This window comes from Oncorhynchus mykiss, chromosome 29 (genome assembly GCF_057628025.1).
Source record: "Oncorhynchus mykiss isolate SJ-2025 chromosome 29, ASM5762802v1, whole genome shotgun sequence".
Lineage (NCBI taxonomy): Eukaryota > Metazoa > Chordata > Actinopteri > Salmoniformes > Salmonidae > Oncorhynchus > Oncorhynchus mykiss.
Window position 1 is genome coordinate 7,132,501 of NC_143050.1, and position 20,083 is coordinate 7,152,583.

Consider the following 20,083-nt stretch of genomic DNA (forward strand, 5'->3'; position numbering starts at 1 on the left):
ATAATATCTCTAATCTGTCCTATTACACTCCTGTATAATATCTCTAGTCAGTCCTATTACACTCCTGTTTAATATCTCTAGTCAGTCCTATTACACTCCTGTATAATATCTCTAGTCAGTCCTATTACACTCCTGTATAATATCTCTAGTCAGTCCTATTACACTCCTGTATAATATCTCTAGTCAGTCCTATTACACTCCTGTATAATATCTCTAGTCAGTCCTATTACACTCCTGTATAATATCTCTAGTCAGTCCTATTACACTCCTGAATAATATCTCTAGTCAGTCCTATTACACTCCTGTATAATATCTCTAATCTGTCCTATTACACTCCTATATAATATCTCTAGTCAGTCCTATTACACTCCTGTATAATATCTCTAGTCAGTCCTATTACACTCCTGTATAATATCTCTAGTCAGTCCTATTACACTCCTGTATAATATCTCTAATCTGTCCTATTACACTCCTATATAATATCTCTAGTCAGTCCTATTACACTCCTGTATAATATCTCTAGTCAGTCCTATTACATTTCTGTATAATATCTCTAGTCAGTCCTATTACACTCCTGTATAATATCTCTAATCAGTCCTATTACACTCCTGTATAATATCTCTAGTCAGTCCTATTACATTTCTGTATAATATCTCTAGTCAGTCCTATTACACTCCTGTATAATATCTCTAGTCAGTCCTATTACACTCCTGTATAATATCTCTAGTCAGTCCTATTACACTCCTGTATAATATCTCTAATCTGTCCTATTACACTCCTATATAATATCTCTAATCAGTCCTATTACACTCCTGTATAATATCTCTAGTCAGTCCTATTACACTCCTGTATAATATCTCTAGTCAGTCCTATTACACTCCTGTATAATATCTCTAGTCAGTCCTATTACACTCCTGTATAATATCTCTAGTCAGTCCTATTACACTCCTGTATAATATCTCTAGTCAGTCCTATTACACTCCTGTATAATATCTCTAGTCAGTCCTATTACACTCCTGTATAATATCTCTAGTCAGTCCTATTACACTCCTGTATAATATCTCTAGTCAGTCCTATTACACTCCTGTATAATATCTCTAGTCAGTCCTATTACACTCCTGTATAATATCTCTAGTCAGTCCTATTACACTCCTGTATAATATCTCTAATCTGTCCTATTACACTCCTGTATAATATCTCTAGTCAGTCCTATTACACTCCTGTATAATATCTCTAGTCAGTCCTATTACACTCCTGTATAATATCTCTAGTCAGTCCTATTACACTCCTATATAATATCTCTAGTCAGTCCTATTACACTCCTGTTTAATATCTCTAGTCAGTCCTATTACACTCCTGTATAATATCTCTAATCTGTCCTATTACACTCCTGTATAATATCTCTAGTCAGTCCTATTACACTCCTGTTTAATATCTCTAGTCAGTCCTATTACACTCCTGTATAATATCTCTAGTCAGTCCTATTACACTCCTGTATAATATCTCTAGTCAGTCCTATTACACTCCTGTATAATATCTCTAGTCAGTCCTATTACACTCCTGTATAATATCTCTAGTCAGTCCTATTACACTCCTGTATAATATCTCTAGTCAGTCCTATTACACTCCTGAATAATATCTCTAGTCAGTCCTATTACACTCCTGTATAATATCTCTAATCTGTCCTATTACACTTCTATATAATATCTCTAGTCAGTCCTATTACACTCCTGTATAATATCTCTAGTCAGTCCTATTACACTCCTGTATAATATCTCTAGTCAGTCCTATTACACTCCTGTATAATATCTCTAATCTGTCCTATTACACTCCTATATAATATCTCTAGTCAGTCCTATTACACTCCTGTATAATATCTCTAGTCAGTCCTATTACATTTCTGTATAATATCTCTAGTCAGTCCTATTACACTCCTGTATAATATCTCTAGTCAGTCCTATTACACTCCTGTATAATATCTCTAGTCAGTCCTATTACACTCCTGTATAATATCTCTAATCTGTCCTATTACACTCCTATATAATATCTCTAGTCAGTCCTATTACACTCCTGTATAATATCTCTAGTCAGTCCTATTACACTCCTGTATAATATCTCTAGTCAGTCCTATTACACTCCTGTATAATATCTCTAATCTGTCCTATTACACTCCTATATAATGTCTCTAGTCAGTCCTATTACACTCCTGTATAATATCTCTAGTCAGTCCTATCACACTCCTGTATAATATCTCTAGTCAGTCCTATTACACTCCTGTATAATATCTCTAGTCAGTCCTATTACACTCCTGTATAATATCTCTAGTCAGTCCTATTACACTCCTGTATAATATCTCTAATCTGTCCTATTACACTCCTGTATAATATCTCTAGTCAGTCCTATTACACTCCTGTATAATATCTCTAGTCAGTCCTATTACACTCCTGTATAATATCTCTAGTCAGTCCTATTACACTCCTGTATAATATCTTTAATCTGTCCTATTACACTCCTGTATAATATCTACATTCAGTCCTATTACACTCCTGTATAATATCTCTAGTCAGTCCTATTACACTCCTGTATAATATCTCTAGTCAGTCCTATTACACTCCTGTATAATATCTCTAGTCAGTCCTATTACACTCCTGTATAATATCTACATTCAGTCCTATTACACTCCTGTATAATATCTCTAGTCAGTCCTATTACACTCCTGTATAATATCTCTAGTCAGTCCTATTACACTCCTGTATAATATCTCTAGTCAGTCCTATTACACTCCTGTATAATATCTCTAGTCAGTCCTATTACACTCCTGTATAATATCTCTAATCTGTCCTATTACACTCCTGTATAATATCTCTAGTCAGTCCTATTACACTCCTGTATAATATCTCTAGTCAGTCCTATTACACTCCTGTATAATATCTCTAGTCAGTCCTATTACACTCCTGTATAATATCTCTAGTCAGTCCTATTACACTCCTGTATAATATCTACATTCAGTCCTATTACACTCCTGTATAATATCTCTAGTCAGTCCTATTACACTCCTGTATAATATCTCTAGTCAGTCCTATTACACTCCTGTATAATATCTCTAGTCAGTCCTATTACACTCCTGTATAATATCTACATTCAGTCCTATTACACTCCTGTATAATATCTACATTCAGTCCTATTACACTCCTGTATAATATCTCTAGTCAGTCCTATTACACTCCTGTATAATATCTCTAATCAGTCCTATTACACTCCTGTATAATATCTCTAGTCAGTCCTATTACACTCCTGTATAATATCTCTAGTCAGTCCTATTACACTCCTGTATAATATCTCTAGTCAGTCCTATTACACTCCTGTATAATATCTCTAGTCAGTCCTATTTCACTCCTGTATAATATCTCTAGTCAGTCCTATTACACTCCTGTATAATATCTCTAGTCAGTCCTATTACACTCCTGTATAATATCTACATTCAGTCCTATTACACTCCTGTATAATATCTCTAGTCAGTCCTATTACACTCCTGTATAATATCTCTAGTCAGTCCTATTACACTCCTGTATAATATCTCTAATCTGTCCTATTACACTCCTATATAATGTCTCTAGTCAGTCCTATTACACTCCTGTATAATATCTCTAGTCAGTCCTATTACACTCCTGTATAATATCTCTAGTCAGTCCTATTACACTCCTGTATAATATCTCTAGTCAGTCCTATTACACTCCTGTATAATATCTCTAATCTGTCCTATTACACTCCTGTATAATATCTCTAGTCAGTCCTATTACACTCCTGTATAATATCTCTAGTCAGTCCTATTACACTCCTGTATAATATCTCTAGTCAGTCCTATTACACTCCTGTATAATATCTTTAATCTGTCCTATTACACTCCTGTATAATATCTACATTCAGTCCTATTACACTCCTGTATAATATCTCTAGTCAGTCCTATTACACTCCTGTATAATATCTCTAGTCAGTCCTATTACACTCCTGTATAATATCTCTAGTCAGTCCTATTACACTCCTGTATAATATCTACATTCAGTCCTATTACACTCCTGTATAATATCTCTAGTCAGTCCTATTACACTCCTGTATAATATCTCTAGTCAGTCCTATTACACTCCTGTATAATATCTCTAGTCAGTCCTATTACACTCCTGTATAATATCTCTAGTCAGTCCTATTACACTCCTGTATAATATCTCTAATCTGTCCTATTACACTCCTGTATAATATCTCTAGTCAGTCCTATTACACTCCTGTATAATATCTCTAGTCAGTCCTATTACACTCCTGTATAATATCTCTAGTCAGTCCTATTACACTCCTGTATAATATCTCTAGTCAGTCCTATTACACTCCTGTATAATATCTACATTCAGTCCTATTACACTCCTGTATAATATATCTAGTCAGTCCTATTACACTCCTGTATAATATCTCTAGTCAGTCCTATTACACTCCTGTATAATATCTCTAGTCAGTCCTATTACACTCCTGTATAATATCTACATTCAGTCCTATTACACTCCTGTATAATATCTACATTCAGTCCTATTACACTCCTGTATAATATCTCTAGTCAGTCCTATTACACTCCTGTATAATATCTCTAATCAGTCCTATTACACTCCTGTATAATATCTCTAGTCAGTCCTATTACACTCCTGTATAATATCTCTAGTCAGTCCTATTACACTCCTGTATAATATCTCTAGTCAGTCCTATTACACTCCTGTATAATATCTCTAGTCAGTCCTATTTCACTCCTGTATAATATCTCTAGTCAGTCCTATTACACTCCTGTATAATATCTCTAGTCAGTCCTATTACACTCCTGTATAATATCTACATTCAGTCCTATTACACTCCTGTATAATATCTCTAGTCAGTCCTATTACACTCCTGTATAATATCTCTAGTCAGTCCTATTACACTCCTGTATAATATCTACATTCAGTCCTATTACACTCCTGTATAATATCTCTAGTCAGTCCTATTACACTCCTGTATAATATCTCTATTCAGTCCTATTTCACTCCTGTATAATATCTCTAGTCAGTCCTATTACACTCATGTATAATATCTCTAGTCAGTCCTATTACACTCCTGTATAATATCTCTAGTCAGTCCTATTTCACTCCTGTATAATATCTCTAGTCAGTCCTATTACACTCATGTATAATATCTCTAGTCAGTCCTATTACACTCCTGTATAATATCTCTAATCAGTCTTATTACACTCCTATATAATATCTCTAATTAGTCCTATTACACTCCTGTATATTATCTCTAATTAGTCCTATTACTCTCCTGTATAATATCTCTAATCTGTCCTATTACACTCCTATATAATATATCTAGTCAGTCCTATTACACTCCTGTATAATATCTCTAATCAGTCCTATTACACTCCTATATAATATCTCTAGTCAGTCCTATTTCACTCCTGTATAATATCTCTAGTCAGTCCTATTACACTCATGTATAATATCTCTAGTCAGTCCTATTACACTCCTGTATAATATCTCTAATCAGTCTTATTACACTCCTGTATAATATCTCTAATTAGTCATATTACTCTCCTGTATAATATCTCTAATCTGTCCTATTACACTCCTATATAATATCTCTAGTCAGTCCTATTACACTCCTGTATAATATCTCTAATCAGTCCTATTACACTCCTATATAATATCTCTAGTCAGTCCTATTACACTCCTGTATAATATCTACATTCAGTCCTATTATTATCCTGTATAATAACTCTATTCAGTCCTATTACACTCCTGTATAATAACTATATTCTGTCCTATTACACTCCTGTATAATATCTACATTCAGTCCTATTACTATCCTGTATAATAACTCTATTCAGTCCTATTACACTCCTGTATAATAACTATATTCTGTCCTATTACACTCCTGTATAATATCTACATTCAGTCCTATTACTATCCTGTATAATAACTATATTCTGTCCTATTACACTCCTGTATAATATCTACATTCAGTCCTATTACACTCCTGTATAATATCTCTAATCAGTCCTATTACACTCCTATATAATATCTCTAGTCAGTCCTATTTCACTCCTGTATAATATCTCTAGTCAGTCCTATTACACTCATGTATAATATCTCTAGTCAGTCCTATTACACTCCTGTATAATATCTCTAATCAGTCTTATTACACTCCTATATAATATCTCTAATTAGTCCTATTACACTCCTGTATAATATCTCTAATTAGTCATATTACTCTCCTGTATAATATCTCTAATCTGTCCTATTACACTCCTATATAATATCTCTAGTCAGTCCTATTACACTCCTGTATAATATCTCTAATCAGTCCTATTACACTCCTATATAATATCTCTAGTCAGTCCTATTACACTCCTGTATAATATCTACATTCAGTCCTATTATTATCCTGTATAATAACTCTATTCAGTCCTATTACACTCCTGTATAATAACCATATTCTGTCCTATTACACTCCTGTATAATATCTACATTCAGTCCTATTACTATCCTGTATAATAACTCTATTCAGTCCTATTACACTCCTGTATAATAACTATATTCTGTCCTATTACACTCCTGTATAATATCTACATTCAGTCCTATTACTATCCTGTTTAATATCTCTATTCAGTTCTATTACACTCATGTATAATATCTCTGTGGTACAGTATCTACCAAAGGCAAAGACTGGGTGTTTCAGTTCTTCATTGCTGCCCTGATAAACTACTTCCTCTGCCTCCCTAAATCTCTATGTTTTTCCGTATGTAATACTGGACTCCGTTTATGTTCATTAATCAGGTCTCTTGTTGATGAGGTAATTGAACTGTCACTGTTTCGTTAGTAGATGCGGATACACTTGGCCAGTATCTGTCATGTTGGACCTGGGCCCAATCTAGCATAAGCCTGGCTCTCTGTATTGGGTAACATCGCTTTGAGGATAAGCAGTTTGGTGAAGGCTAAGTAGGAAGTGAGAGAGACTGTCTGCCTCTCATCAAAGGGACAATCTGTGATTGCTGCACCCATTTTTCTTTAAACTTCTAAATGAATGATATGTACCCAGTGATTCTAGAAGAATATAACTTATAAATGTTATCTGCATTGTTATTGTTTAAATTACAGACGCCTCTTTAAAAATGCACCCAGAGAACTCTAGCTGAGGTTTTATATCAGGTTGAGTGCTGTTCAGCCAATGGTGGTTTGTAGAGGTCTGTGCCTCTGAAAGTTGTGCTCTGTTTTTATAATTGGCGGGGGTCCTTATTTGTTCTTCTGTGTGCTTCGTGGGAAGGCAACGGTAACTCGTTTTACGGTGAATATGGTTGTTTGGGCTTCAGTCTGTCTCTGCTGGGTTTGTAATGAACGATGAAGGATTTACGCACGCACGCACGCACACACACACACACACACACACACACACACACACACACACACACACACACACACACACACACACACATACACACACCACAAAATCCATGCAACACACTCACATGCCAGAATAGGTTGCTTTGGCAGAACCCTTCAGCACCTTTACATTACCCTGTTAGTACATCATTAGTGTCTCACACACACACACACACACACACGCACACACACACACACACACACACACACACACACACACACACACACACACACACACACACACACACACACACACACACACACTCATTAGTGTCTCCCTGGCTGGCCATGCTTATTACTGCTCATTAGTGTGTGTTAACAGACTGCAGCTGGAGCTGTGGCTGGCAATGACAGTCAAGTGCAGAAGAATTAGCGTAGCCAACTGTCTGCTCACAGCCTGCCCAAGGTACCTGACAAGAACAAATTATGTCTGTAGTTAAAAGACATTTGCCCACTTTTTGGGAAAGGAAAGATGTGGAAATGCGATGTGGCCCAAGGCGATACATCTCAGCAAAGCTCGTTTCACCTCAGCAAAGCCTGTCTCACCTCAGCAAAGCCTGTCTCACCTCAGCAAAGCCTGTCTCACCTCAGCACAGCTCGTCTCACCTCAGCACAGCTCATCTCAAGTTATATGAGTCTGGAGGTGGTATATTAGTCTGAAGGTGGTATATCAGTCTGGAGGTGGTATATTAGTCTGAAGGTGGTATATCAGTCTGAAGGTGGTATATCAGTCTGAAGGTGGTATATCAGTCTGAAGGTGGTATATCAGTCTGAAGGTGGTATATGACTGTGCATACGTATATACTGTACTCTATATCATCGACTGTATCCTTATGTAATACATGTATCACTAGCCACTTTAAACTATGCCACTTTGTTTACATACTCATCTGATTTGTACATACTGTACTCGATACCATCTACTGTATCTTGCCTATGCTGCTCTGTACCATCACTCATTCATATATCCTTATGTACATATTCTTTATCCCCTTACACTGTGTACAAGACAGTAGTTTTGGAATTGTTAGTTAGATTACTTGTTATTACTGCATTGTCGGAACTAGAAGCACAAGCATTTCGCTACACTCGCATTAACATCTGCTAACCATGTGTATGTGACAAATAAAATTTGATTTGATTTGATACGAGTCTAACAGTAACTACTGAGAGTAGCGTTAGATCTCCAAAAGCACCTCCACTACATTCTGTAGTGAGAGAGAGAAGACCAGTGCCTGATTGACAGTACAGCGTGGAGCCGAACCATGGAAGTGATTAGCGGTAGACATTAACTGCCACACAGCCATAGACCTCAGAGAGGTGGAGGGAGCCTCAGACGCTTTGATGACAGTTTACATGTGTCAGCCGTCAGCTATTTATGACTCCAATGAATACTGTCATTCTCCCTGATTTATGCTGTTGCACTGGGCCCCTTTATTATAGATGCTGTAGCACTGGGCCCCTTTATTATAGATGCTGTAGCACTGGGCCCCTTTATTATAGATGCTGTAGCACTGGGCCCCTTTATTATAGATGCTGTAGCACTGGGCCCCTTTATTATAGATGCTGTAGCACTGGGCCCCTTTATTATAGATGCTGTAGCACTGGGCCCCTTTATTATAGATGCTTTAGCACTGGGCCCCTTTATTAAAGATGCTGTAGCACTGGGTCCCTTTATTATAGATGCTTTAGCACTGGGCCCCTTTATTATAGATGCTGTAGCACTGGGTCCCTTTATTATAGATGCTGTAGCACTGGGCCCCTTCATTATAGATGCTGTAGCACTGGGCCCCTTTATTATAGATGCTGTAGCACTGGGTCCCTTTATTATAGATGCTGTAGCACTGGGCCCCTTTATTATAGATGCTGTAGCACTGGGTCCCTTTATTATAGATGCTGTAGCACTGGGCCCCTTCATTATAGATGCTGTAGCACTGGGCCCCTTTATTATAGATGCTGTAGCACTGGGTCCCTTTATTATAGATGCTGTAGCACTGGGCCCCTTTATTATAGATGCTGTAGCACTGGGCCCCTTTATTATAGATGCTGTAGCACTGGGCCCCTTTATTATAGATGCTGTAGCACTGGGCCACTTTATTATAGATGCTGTAGCACTGGGCCCCTTTATTATAGATGCTGTAGCACTGGGTCCCTTTATTATAGATGCTGTAGCACTGGGCCCCTTTATTATAGATGCTGTAGCACTGGGCCCCTTTATTATAGATGCTGTAGCACTGGGTCCCTTTATTATAGATGCTGTAGCACTGGGCCCCTTTATTATAGATGCTGTAGCACTGGGCCCCTTTATTATAGATGCTGTAGCACTGGGCCCCTTTATTATAGATGCTGTAGCACTGGGCCCCTTTATTATAGATACTGTAGCACTGGGTCCCTTTATTATAGATGCTGTAGCACTGGGCCCCTTTATTATAGATGCTGTAGCACTGGGCCCCTTTATTATAGATGCTGTAGCACTGGGCCCCTTTATTATAGATACTGTAGCACTGGGTCCCTTTATTATAGAAGCTGTAGCACTGGGCCCCTTTATTATAGATGCTGTAGCACTGGGCCCCTTTATTATAGATGCTGTAGCACTGGGCCCCTTTATTATAGATGCTGTAGCACTGGGACCCTTTATTATAGATGCTGTAGCACTGGGCCCCTTTATTATAGATGCTGTAGCACTAGGCCCCTTTATTATAGATGCTGTAGCACTGGGCCCCTTTATTATAGATGCTGTAGCACTGGGTCCCTTTATTATAGATGCTGCTGCTCCCTTTATTATAGATGCTGTAGCACTGGGCCCCATTATTATAGATGCTGCTGCTCCCTTTATTATAGATGCTGTAGCACTGGGCCCCTTTATTATAGATGCTGCTGCTCCCTTTATTATAGATGCTGTAGCACTGGGCCCCTTTATTATAGATGCTGTAGCACTGGGCCCCTTCATTATAGATGCTGTATGACTGGGTCCCTTTATTATAGATGCTGTAGCACTGGGCCCCTTTATTATAGATGCTGTAGCGCTGGGTCCCTTTATTATAGATGCTGTAGCACTGGGCCCCTTTATTATAGATGCTGTAGCACTGGGTCCCTTTATTATAGATGCTGTAGCACTGGGCCCCTTTATTATAGATGCTGTAGCACTGGGCCCCTTTATTATAGATGCTGTAGCACTGGGCCCCTTTATTATAGATGCTGTAGCACTGGGCCCCTTTATTATAGATACTGTAGCACTGGGTCCCTTTATTATAGAAGCTGTAGCACTGGGCCCCTTTATTATAGATGCTGTAGCACTGGGCCCCTTTATTATAGATGCTGTAGCACTGGGCCCCTTTATTATAGATGCTGTAGCACTGGGCCCCTTTATTATAGATGCTGCTGCTCCCTTTATTATAGATGCTGTAGCACTGGGCCCCTTTATTATAGATGCTGCTGCTCCCTTTATTATAGATGCTGTAGCACTGGGCCCCTTTATTATAGATGCTGTAGCACTGGGCCCCTTTATTATAGATGCTGCTGCTCCCTTTATTATAGATGCTGTAGCACTGGGCCCCTTTATTATAGATGCTGTAGCACTGGGCCCCTTTATTATAGATGCTGCTGCTCCCTTTATTATAGATGCTGTAGCACTGGGCCCCTTTATTATAGATGCTGCTGCTCCCTTTATTATAGATGCTGTAGCACTGGGCCCCTTTATTATAGATGCTGCTGCTCCCTTTATTATAGATGCTGTAGCACTGGGCCCCTTTATTATAGATGCTGTAGCACTGGGCCCCTTTATTATAGATGCTGTAGCACTGGGCCCCTTTATTATAGATGCTGTAGCACTGGGCCCCTTTATTATAGATGCTGTAGCACTGGGCCCCTTTATTATAGATGCTGTAGCACTGGGCCCCTTTATTATAGATGCTGCTGCTCCCTTTATTATAGATGCTGTAGCACTGGGCCCCTTTATTATAGATGCTGTAGCACTGGGCCCCTTTATTATAGATGCTGCTGCTCCCTTTATTATAGATGCTGTAGCACTGGGCCCCTTTATTATAGATGCTGCTGCTCCCTTTATTATAGATGCTGTAGCACTGGGCCCCTTTATTATAGATGCTGCTGCTCCCTTTATTATAGATGCTGTAGCACTGGGCCCCTTTATTATAGATGCTGTAGCACTGGGCCCCTTTATTATAGATGCTGTAGCACTGGGCCCCTTTATTATAGATGCTGTAGCACTGGGCCCCTTTATTATAGATGCTGTAGCACTGGGCCCCTTTATTATAGATGCTGTAGCACTGGGCCCCTTTATTATAGATGCTGAAGCACTGGGCCCCTTTATTATAGATGCTGTAGCACTGGGCCCCTTTATTATAGAAGCTGTAGCACTGGGCCCCTTCATTATAGATGCTGTAGCACTGGGCCCCTTTATTATAGATGCTGTAGCACTGGGTCCCTTTATTATAGATGCTGTAGCACTGGGCCCCTTTATTATAGATGCTGTAGCACTGGGCCCCTTTATTATAGAAGCTGTAGCACTGGGCCCCTTCATTATAGATGCTGTAGCACTGGGCCCCTTTATTAAAGATGCTGTAGCACTGGGCCCCTTTATTATAGATGCTGCTGCTCCCTTTAATATAGATGCTGTAGCACTGGGTCCCTTTATTATAGATGCTGTAGCACTGGGCCCCTTTATTATAGATGCTGTAGCACTGGGCCCCTTTATTATAGATGCTGTAGCACTGGGCCCCATTATTATAGATGCTGTAGCACTGGGTCCCTTTATTATAGATGCTGTAGCACTGGGCCCCTTTATTATAAATGCTGTAGCACTGGGCCCCTTCATTATAGATGCTGTAGCACTGGGCCCCTTTATTATAGATGCTGTAGCACTGGGTCCCTTTATTATAGATGCTGTAGCACTGGGCCCCTTCATTATAGATGCTGTAGCACTGGGTCCCTTTATTATAGATGCTGTAGCACTGGGCCCCTTTATTATAGATGCTGTAGCACTGGGCCCCTTTATTATAGATGCTGCTGCTCCCTTTATTATAGATGCTGTAGCACTGGGCCCCTTTATTATAGATGCTGTAGCACTGGGCCCCTTTATTATAGATGCTGTAGCACTGGGCCCCTTTATTATAGATGCTGTAGCACTGGGCCCCTTTATTATAGATGCTGTAGCACTGGGCCGAATTATTATAGATGCTGTAGCACTGGGCCCCTTTATTAAAGATGCTGTAACACTGGGCCCCTTTATTATAGATGCTGCTGCTCCCTTTATTATAGATGCTGTAGCACTGGGTCCCTTTATTATAGATGCTGTAGCACTGGGCCCCTTTATTATAGATGCTGTAGCACTGGGCCCCTTCATTATAGATGCTGTAGCACTGGGCCCCATTATTATAGATGCTGTAGCACTGGGTCCCTTTATTATAGATGCTGTAGCACTGGGCCCCTTTATTATAAATGCTGTAGCACTGGGCCCCTTCATTATAGATGCTGTAGCACTGGGTCCCTTTATTATAGATGCTGTAGCACTGGGCCCCTTTATTATAGATGCTGTAGCACTGGGACCCTTTATTATAGATGCTGTAGCACTGGGCCCCTTTATTATAGATGCTGCTGCTCCCTTTATTATAGATGCTGTAGCACTGGGCCCCTTTATTATAGATGCTGTAGCACTGGGCCCCTTTATTATAGATGCTGTAGCACTGGGTCCCTTTATTCTAGATGCTGAAGCACTGGGCCCCTTTAATATTAACCCTGTATTTTAGCCCATGGGAATTGTTCCACTGTCCAGATTAAATCAATTAAATAGACCGTAAAATCTCATGAATACAAGGGGTGGGATGCATCATCATGGATGTTTCTAAAGCTTTGGCCAAGTCAATAGAAATAGCAGCAAAACATTGCTTAGAATCAAGGGCAATGGTGACATCAAAAATCAAATCAAATGTATTTATATAACATAAATAGTGGAGGCTGAGACAGGAGGGGTCAGGAGACACTGTGGCCCCATCCGAGGACATCATTGAGGACCTTTATTAAGGTTGCACTGACACATCCATAACCTGAGTGGAAACCCGATTCTATACCTGAGATAATACTATAGACATCAAGAGACCCAGTCAGTTGATTATGGACAAGTTTTCCAACACTTTTGATAAACAAAACTAAATAGAAATGGGCCTATAACAGTTAGGATCCGATTGATCTCCCCTTTAAATGAAGGATGAACCATGACTGCTTTCCAATCAATGGGAACCTCCCCAGAAAGGAGAGAGTTAAAAAGGTCAGAGATAGGCTTGGCGTTGATAGGGGCAGCAAACTTAAAGAAGAAAGGGTCTAAACCATCTGACCCAGATGTTTTTTTTGGGGGGGGGGTCAAGTTTCAGGCGCTCGTTTAGCACCTCGTACTCAGTGACTGCCTGCAGGGAGAAACGTTGTAGTGGGACAGGGGGAAAAGAGGGAGGAGCCTCTGGGATAGTCACATTAGAAGGGGTTGCCGAGTCAAATCGGAATCCTGACTTAATGAAGTGGTGATTAAAGGGATAGTCACATTAGAAGGGGTTGAATCCTGACTTAATGAAGTCGTGATTAAAGATCTCAGCCAAGCGCGTCTTGTCAGTAACAATCACATCATCAACATTAAGGGACATGGGCAGCTGTGATGAGGAGGGTTTATTCTCCAGGTCTTTAACCGTTTTCCAGAACTTCTTGGGGTTAGGCCCACAGAGAGAGAACTGCTCCTTAAAGTAACTACCTTTGGCACTCCAGATAGCCTGAGTGCACGTATTTCTCATTTGCCTGAACGAGAGCCAGTCAGCCTGAGTATGTGTGTGCTGAGCCTTTAGCCAAATGCAATTCTTGAGGTGGAGTAACTCTGCAAGGTCACGATCGAACCAGGAGCTGGACCTGTTTTTAATTCCCAATTCCTTTATGAGGGTGTGTTTGTTAAAATGAACAATACCACTGAAAGTATAAAAACACAAGTTCCAAGAGTCTTGGACAGAGGGGATCAAGTTGATTATACCATTTTACAGAGACCAGTTCATGAAGGAAGGCTTGCTCATTAAGTATTTTAACAAGCGTCCATGACAAATCAGGACAGGTCGTTTCACTGAGCGGCCATTACGAACACAGGCTGTTAAATAGTGATCACTAAGGCCATTACAGATAACACCAGACTGATACTTATCAGGATTATTTGTGAGAATAACGTCGAGGAGAGTAGCCTTTTCTGGGTGTTTGGAGTCATACCTTGTGGTAATAATCTGAGAAAGATTTAGAGAGTCCTACTGCTTTAGGACTTGGTCAGGTGGTTTAAGTATGTCCCATTTTAGGTCACCTAGCAGGACAAATTCAGACTTGGTGTAGGGGGCAGGAGAGAGTTTAGGGAAGGTAGTATACAGGCCGGGGCTGATGGAGGACAACAGCACTCAGCAACAGTCAACAAAGAGCTATTTGAAAGTTGAATGCTTAAAACCAGCAAATCAAATTGTTTGGGGACAGACTTGGAGGAGACAGAAGTTGAAGTTGAATCACTGAAGGTGATCCTTGGGTAAAGATTGCCACTCCCCCACCTTTGGAAGATCTGTCTTGCCGAATAAAAATGTATAAACAGAAAGGTTATCATTAGTATTTTAAACACTCTTCCTTAACCACGTAATGACCAACACATCTGGATTGGAGCTGTGAACCCACACTTTCAGTTGATCTATTTTAGGTAATAAGCTTCTAGTGTTAACGTGCAGAAAACCCAGGCTTTAACGAGAGCAGAAATCAGTGAAGCAGATATCAGAGCACAAGTCAGAATTGGGGCTAGCAACAGTAGATGGGACAGGGTGTACATGCACATTTCCAGATATCATCAACAGTAGATGGGCCAGGGTGTACATGCACATTTCCAGATATCATCAACAGTAGATGGGCCAGGGTGTACATGCACATTTCCAGATATCATCAGCAGTAGATGGGCCAGGGTGTACATGCACATTTCCAGATATCATCAGCAGTAATACAATCAAGGCATGGCAGAGGACAGGGAGAGCTCTGCAGTGTTGATTTATGACATCTGAATGTGAATCAGATGGCAACAAGATCATATTGTACAGCAATTTCATCCGGTAACATGAATACAAAGCCGGCGAGAGGTGGTTAGAATATGATGGTAGGCCAACAGTCTGTGTAACCAATAGAGAGTCAGAGTCCCTAGTGTGGGAACAAACATAATCTGTCCCACGGTTGGGTAAAGAAAGTTCATAGTCAACAAATTATGCAGAAGTCGTGAGGCAAATAGGAAAATGCACAAGAAAAGTTTTTAATATATAACGACTTGGGGCTAGCCATTGTAAGTTCAGAGTCACTTGCCCCAACAGTGCGTGTGTGCTGGAGGAGAGAGAGGGGGGAGTGTGGTGGAGGTACCTGTACCAGACAGGGGGAGACAGACCAGGTCAGACGGTGAACAGATCACCAGGTGGAATCCAAGCAGCAGTGCAGCAGGTTCAAAGACTCCTGCCACTTGTTGGGCCCAAAGGGCCTCGACACCTTTCACTTCACACCTGAAGTTGTATCTTGTCTGTCACAGCAAGCCTGGCAGCCTTAACTCAGCATTCAGTCCTATAAAGTAAAATATATCTATATATAAATATATATGTAATGTACTTTATTATTAATTTTAAAAACTTTGTTTTTTTCTTCTTGGCTTTCAAAATAGCATCAGACCAAACACGACTCACTTAGTTCCAGGATGAATGATGTCCTCAGGTCTCTGCTGTTTATTTGCTTTGAGGTCAATTTTGGTCAAAATTATTTCGGTCATAATTAGGTTGTAGGTCTGGAGTTTTGATCTGGTGCGAAGAAGGCCATGCTGTGGAGGGTAGCATCTTGCATATGTCCCTGCCGAAAGATCCAAGTTTGTCTAACTCCAAATCTATCCTTTTGTATGAAGAAAAAAAAAACATGTTGAAAAATGTGAAAGCTCACATGCAGCTGTGTCTCTCTCTCTCTGAGTGGGGTGGGTCACTGCTGAAATAACTCATATATTGGTGTAACTGGTATATCACATCATAGTTTAAAACCGTTATTCATAGATTTACTGATCTAGATTCTAAATTAAGTGGTGCAACACATATCTGATCAATTATAAACCTAGATGTACAAAACCTAGATTAGCTCTAATCCTAGATAATTTTAAACCATGTTGGTGCAACCCACCCGCAATGACATAGATATGCCCCTACCACCTTAACCAAGTGATTTTTCTACTCAATGTCCCCTCTCTAGAATCAAACTTACACATTTGGGTTCACAATCTGTTTGACACAATGATTTTCATCGTTAGAAAACAGATCACCCTACCAAAGGTCCCTGCTAAAACAAACTGCAGCCTGTCTGCTGCCTTTTCATTGTCACAGCCTCAATGCCAATCACCAAACGAGGGGACTAAGTATGGGTTACTGCGGTCAAACGGCTGCATTCTGCAATAGGGATGGGACCTCATGTTGTTGACAACATTGTACATAAAACAGCGCTACCATGCTGCTCTTTTTACAGTTTTACAAACTCTTGAGGTGCATTACTTTAAAATATGCACCAATCCCCTTGATCCCTTAATAAATCCTCGTAAGGATCCTCCCCTTTTTTAGCCTAAAATGACATACCCAAATCTAACTGCCTGTAGCTCAAGCCCTGAAGCAAGGATATGCATATCCTTGGTACCATTTAAAAGGAAACACTTTGAAGTTTGTGTAAATGTGAAATGAATGTAGGAGAATATAACACATTAGATCTGGTAAAAGATAATACAAAGAAAAAACGACCATCATCTTTGAAATGCAAGAGAAAGGTCATAATGTATTATTCCAGCCCAGGTGCAATGTAGATTTTGGCCACTAGATGGCAGCAGTGCACATGCAACGTTTTAGACTGATCCAAAGAACCATTGCATTACTGCTTAGGGTTAGGATAAGAGGTAAGGTTAGGACTAGGGTTAGGGTTAGGATAAGAGTTAAGGTTAGGACTAGGGTTAGGGTTAGGATAAGATTTAAGGTTAGGACTAGGGCTAGGGTTAGGATAAGATTTAAGGTTAGGACTAGGGTTAGGGTTGGGGTTAGTAGATTGTTATTTCAAAATAAAGCGTTAACCAGCACTGCCGTTTCACTGCATAAATATGGTAGCCCACAGCTGATGATAGTCTAGAATCAGTAACAACAAGGGGTTTTAGGGGTTCGAGGGGTTTGCTGTGTTCAAGGGGTTTGTGGTGTTCGAGGAGTTTGAGGGGTACGAGGGGTTTGAGGGGTTCGAGGGGTTTGAGGTGTTCAAGGGGTATGAGGTGTTTGAGGGGTTTGAGGTATTCAAGGGGTTTGAGGTGTTCGAGGGGTTTGAGGGGTAAGAGGGGTTCGAGGGGTTTGAGGGGTTCAAGGGGTTGATGTGTACAAGGGGTTTGAGGGGTTTGAGGTGTTCAAGGGGTTTGAGGGGTTTGAGGTGTTCAAGGGGTTTGAGGGGTTCGAGGGGTTTGAGGTGTTCAAGGGGTTTGAGGTGTTTGAGGTGTTCAAAGGGTTTGAGGTGTTCGAGGTGTTCAAGGGGTTTGAGGGGTTCAAGGGGTATGAGGTGTTGAGGGGTTTGAGGGGTTTGAGGTGTTCAAGGGGTTCGAGGGGTTTGAGGTGTTCAAGGGGTTTGAGGGGTTCGAGGTGTTCAAGGGGTTTGAGGGGTTCGAGGGGTTTGAGGTGTTCAAGGGGTTTGAGGGGTTTGAGGTGTTCAAGGGGTTTGAGGGGTTTGAGGTGTTCAAGGGGTTTGAGGGGTTTGAGGGGTTTGAGGGGTTTGAGGTGTTCAAGGGGATCGATTGGTTTGAGGTGTTCAAGGGGTTTGAGGGGTACGGGGGGTTTTAGGGGTTTTAGGGGTAGGAGGGGTTTTGGAATGGAGGAGATAGAAGGGGTCTAATGCATTGCCATGGATACTCGTAGGGACTCACTCAGGCAGATGCTGTTCTTTATCAACCTTTTGTATTTACAAATGGCTGTTTTCTAATCAATATATTTTTCACATTTACAATACATCAACACTTAGCGGAAAACTTACGCACCATCGTTTCTGGGAGGATATACCCACAGAAGCAGAGGTTTACTTCAAAAATATTGTATTCATCACTTTCTTTCTCTCCAGTGCCGGAAATTAAAGGAGAGCCAACTGTCACCAAGGTAACAAGGTTCATCGACGGCGAACCCACTATCACCAAGGTTACCAGGGTCATCGAGGGCGAACCCATTATCACCAAGTTTACTCGAGTCGTTGAGGGCGAGCCAACCTTCACCAAGGTGACAAGAGTCATCGAAACGGAACCCAGTTTAACCAAGGTGGTCATCGAGGGTGAGCCCACATTCACTACAGTGACCAGGGTGATCGAGGGAGAACCAAGCATCACAAAGGTCACCAGAGTTATTGAGAGTAAGTTTCATTATTAAACATTGGTGGATTGTGAGCTACTGGTGATTCACAGCTTGCCTTGGTCTTGGCTTGGAGCTACTGGTGATTCACAGCTTGCCTTGGTCTCGGCTTGGAGCTACTGGTGAGTCTCAGCTTGCCTTGGTCCTGGCTTGGAGCTACTGGTGATTCACAGCTTGCCTTGGTCTTGGCTTGGAGCTACTGGTGAGTCTCAGCTTGCCTTGGTCTTGGCTTGGAGCTACTGGTGAGTCTCAGCTTGCCTTGGTCCTGGCTTGGAGCTACTGGTGAGTCTCAGCTTGCCTTGGTCTTGGTCTGGTGTTTCAGTATTAGGTGGGTCAGAGTAACATTTGAAAATGTACATCACATTGCAGACAATTGGATGGTAACAGGTTAGAGTTTCCCTGTATTGTGAATAACATTGCTGTAAAAAAGAGTTGACCTTTCTCTCTCCATCTGTCTCTCTCTCAGGCTCGCTCTCTCTCAATGCAATTCAATTAAAGGGCTTTATGGCGTGGGAAACATAGCTTTACATTTCCAAAGCAAATGGAAACATTAGTAAACATATCTCTCTCTGTCTGTCTGTCTGTCTGTCTGTCTGTCTCTCTCTCCCTCCCCCTCTCTCCCACCTCATAGCTCACAGTGGTTCCTCAGATGGAGGGCTGGAGACTGACGGAGACATTAAGAGGATTCTGGAAGAAGGTCAGTAAAGATATCTTAATAGACTTCAATATATCTTAACATTAAATAGTATTAATATGTATTAATGTATAATAAAATATATTGATACTAATGTATGACAATAACATATTGAACAAATGTATGATAATAATATATTGAACAAATGTATGATAACAATATATTAATATTAATGTGTGATATTAATATATTGATTTTAATGTATGATAATAATACTGTATATTGATGTTAGTCTATGATATTAATATATTAATGCTAATGTATGATAAAAAATATATTGATATTAATGTATGATATTAATATATTTACCAATGTTCGATAATAATATATTAATATTAATATCTGATAATAATATGTTGGAATAAATATATGTATTTAAAAAAATCTATGCAGAAACGTAGTTCGGGTGACAGTGGAAAACACATCGCTCTCTATTATTACCAGTTTCGTTATTGAACATGTTCATCTCAGTTAGTGATGAATCTTACATACCACATGCCTAG

At 40.2% G+C, this 20,083-nt stretch overlaps 1 protein-coding gene across 11 annotated transcripts in view; it reads left to right on the forward strand.

Moving 5' to 3' along the window:
• Positions 1-20,083, forward strand: part of postna (periostin, osteoblast specific factor a) — an 86,060-nt gene that overhangs the window by 53,051 nt on the left and 12,926 nt on the right. For 8 of the 11 annotated variants that reach the window (XM_036967320.2, XM_036967317.2, XM_036967318.2 and 5 more), the window contains exons 18-19: positions 18,606-18,887; positions 19,518-19,583. In XM_036967320.2, coding sequence (XP_036823215.1) covers positions 18,606-18,887; positions 19,518-19,583 — 348 coding nt within the window. The remainder of the gene's footprint in view (positions 1-18,605; positions 18,888-19,517; positions 19,584-20,083) is intronic. The other 3 variants (XM_090226404.1, XM_090226406.1, XM_090226407.1) reach the window with 1 other exon arrangement.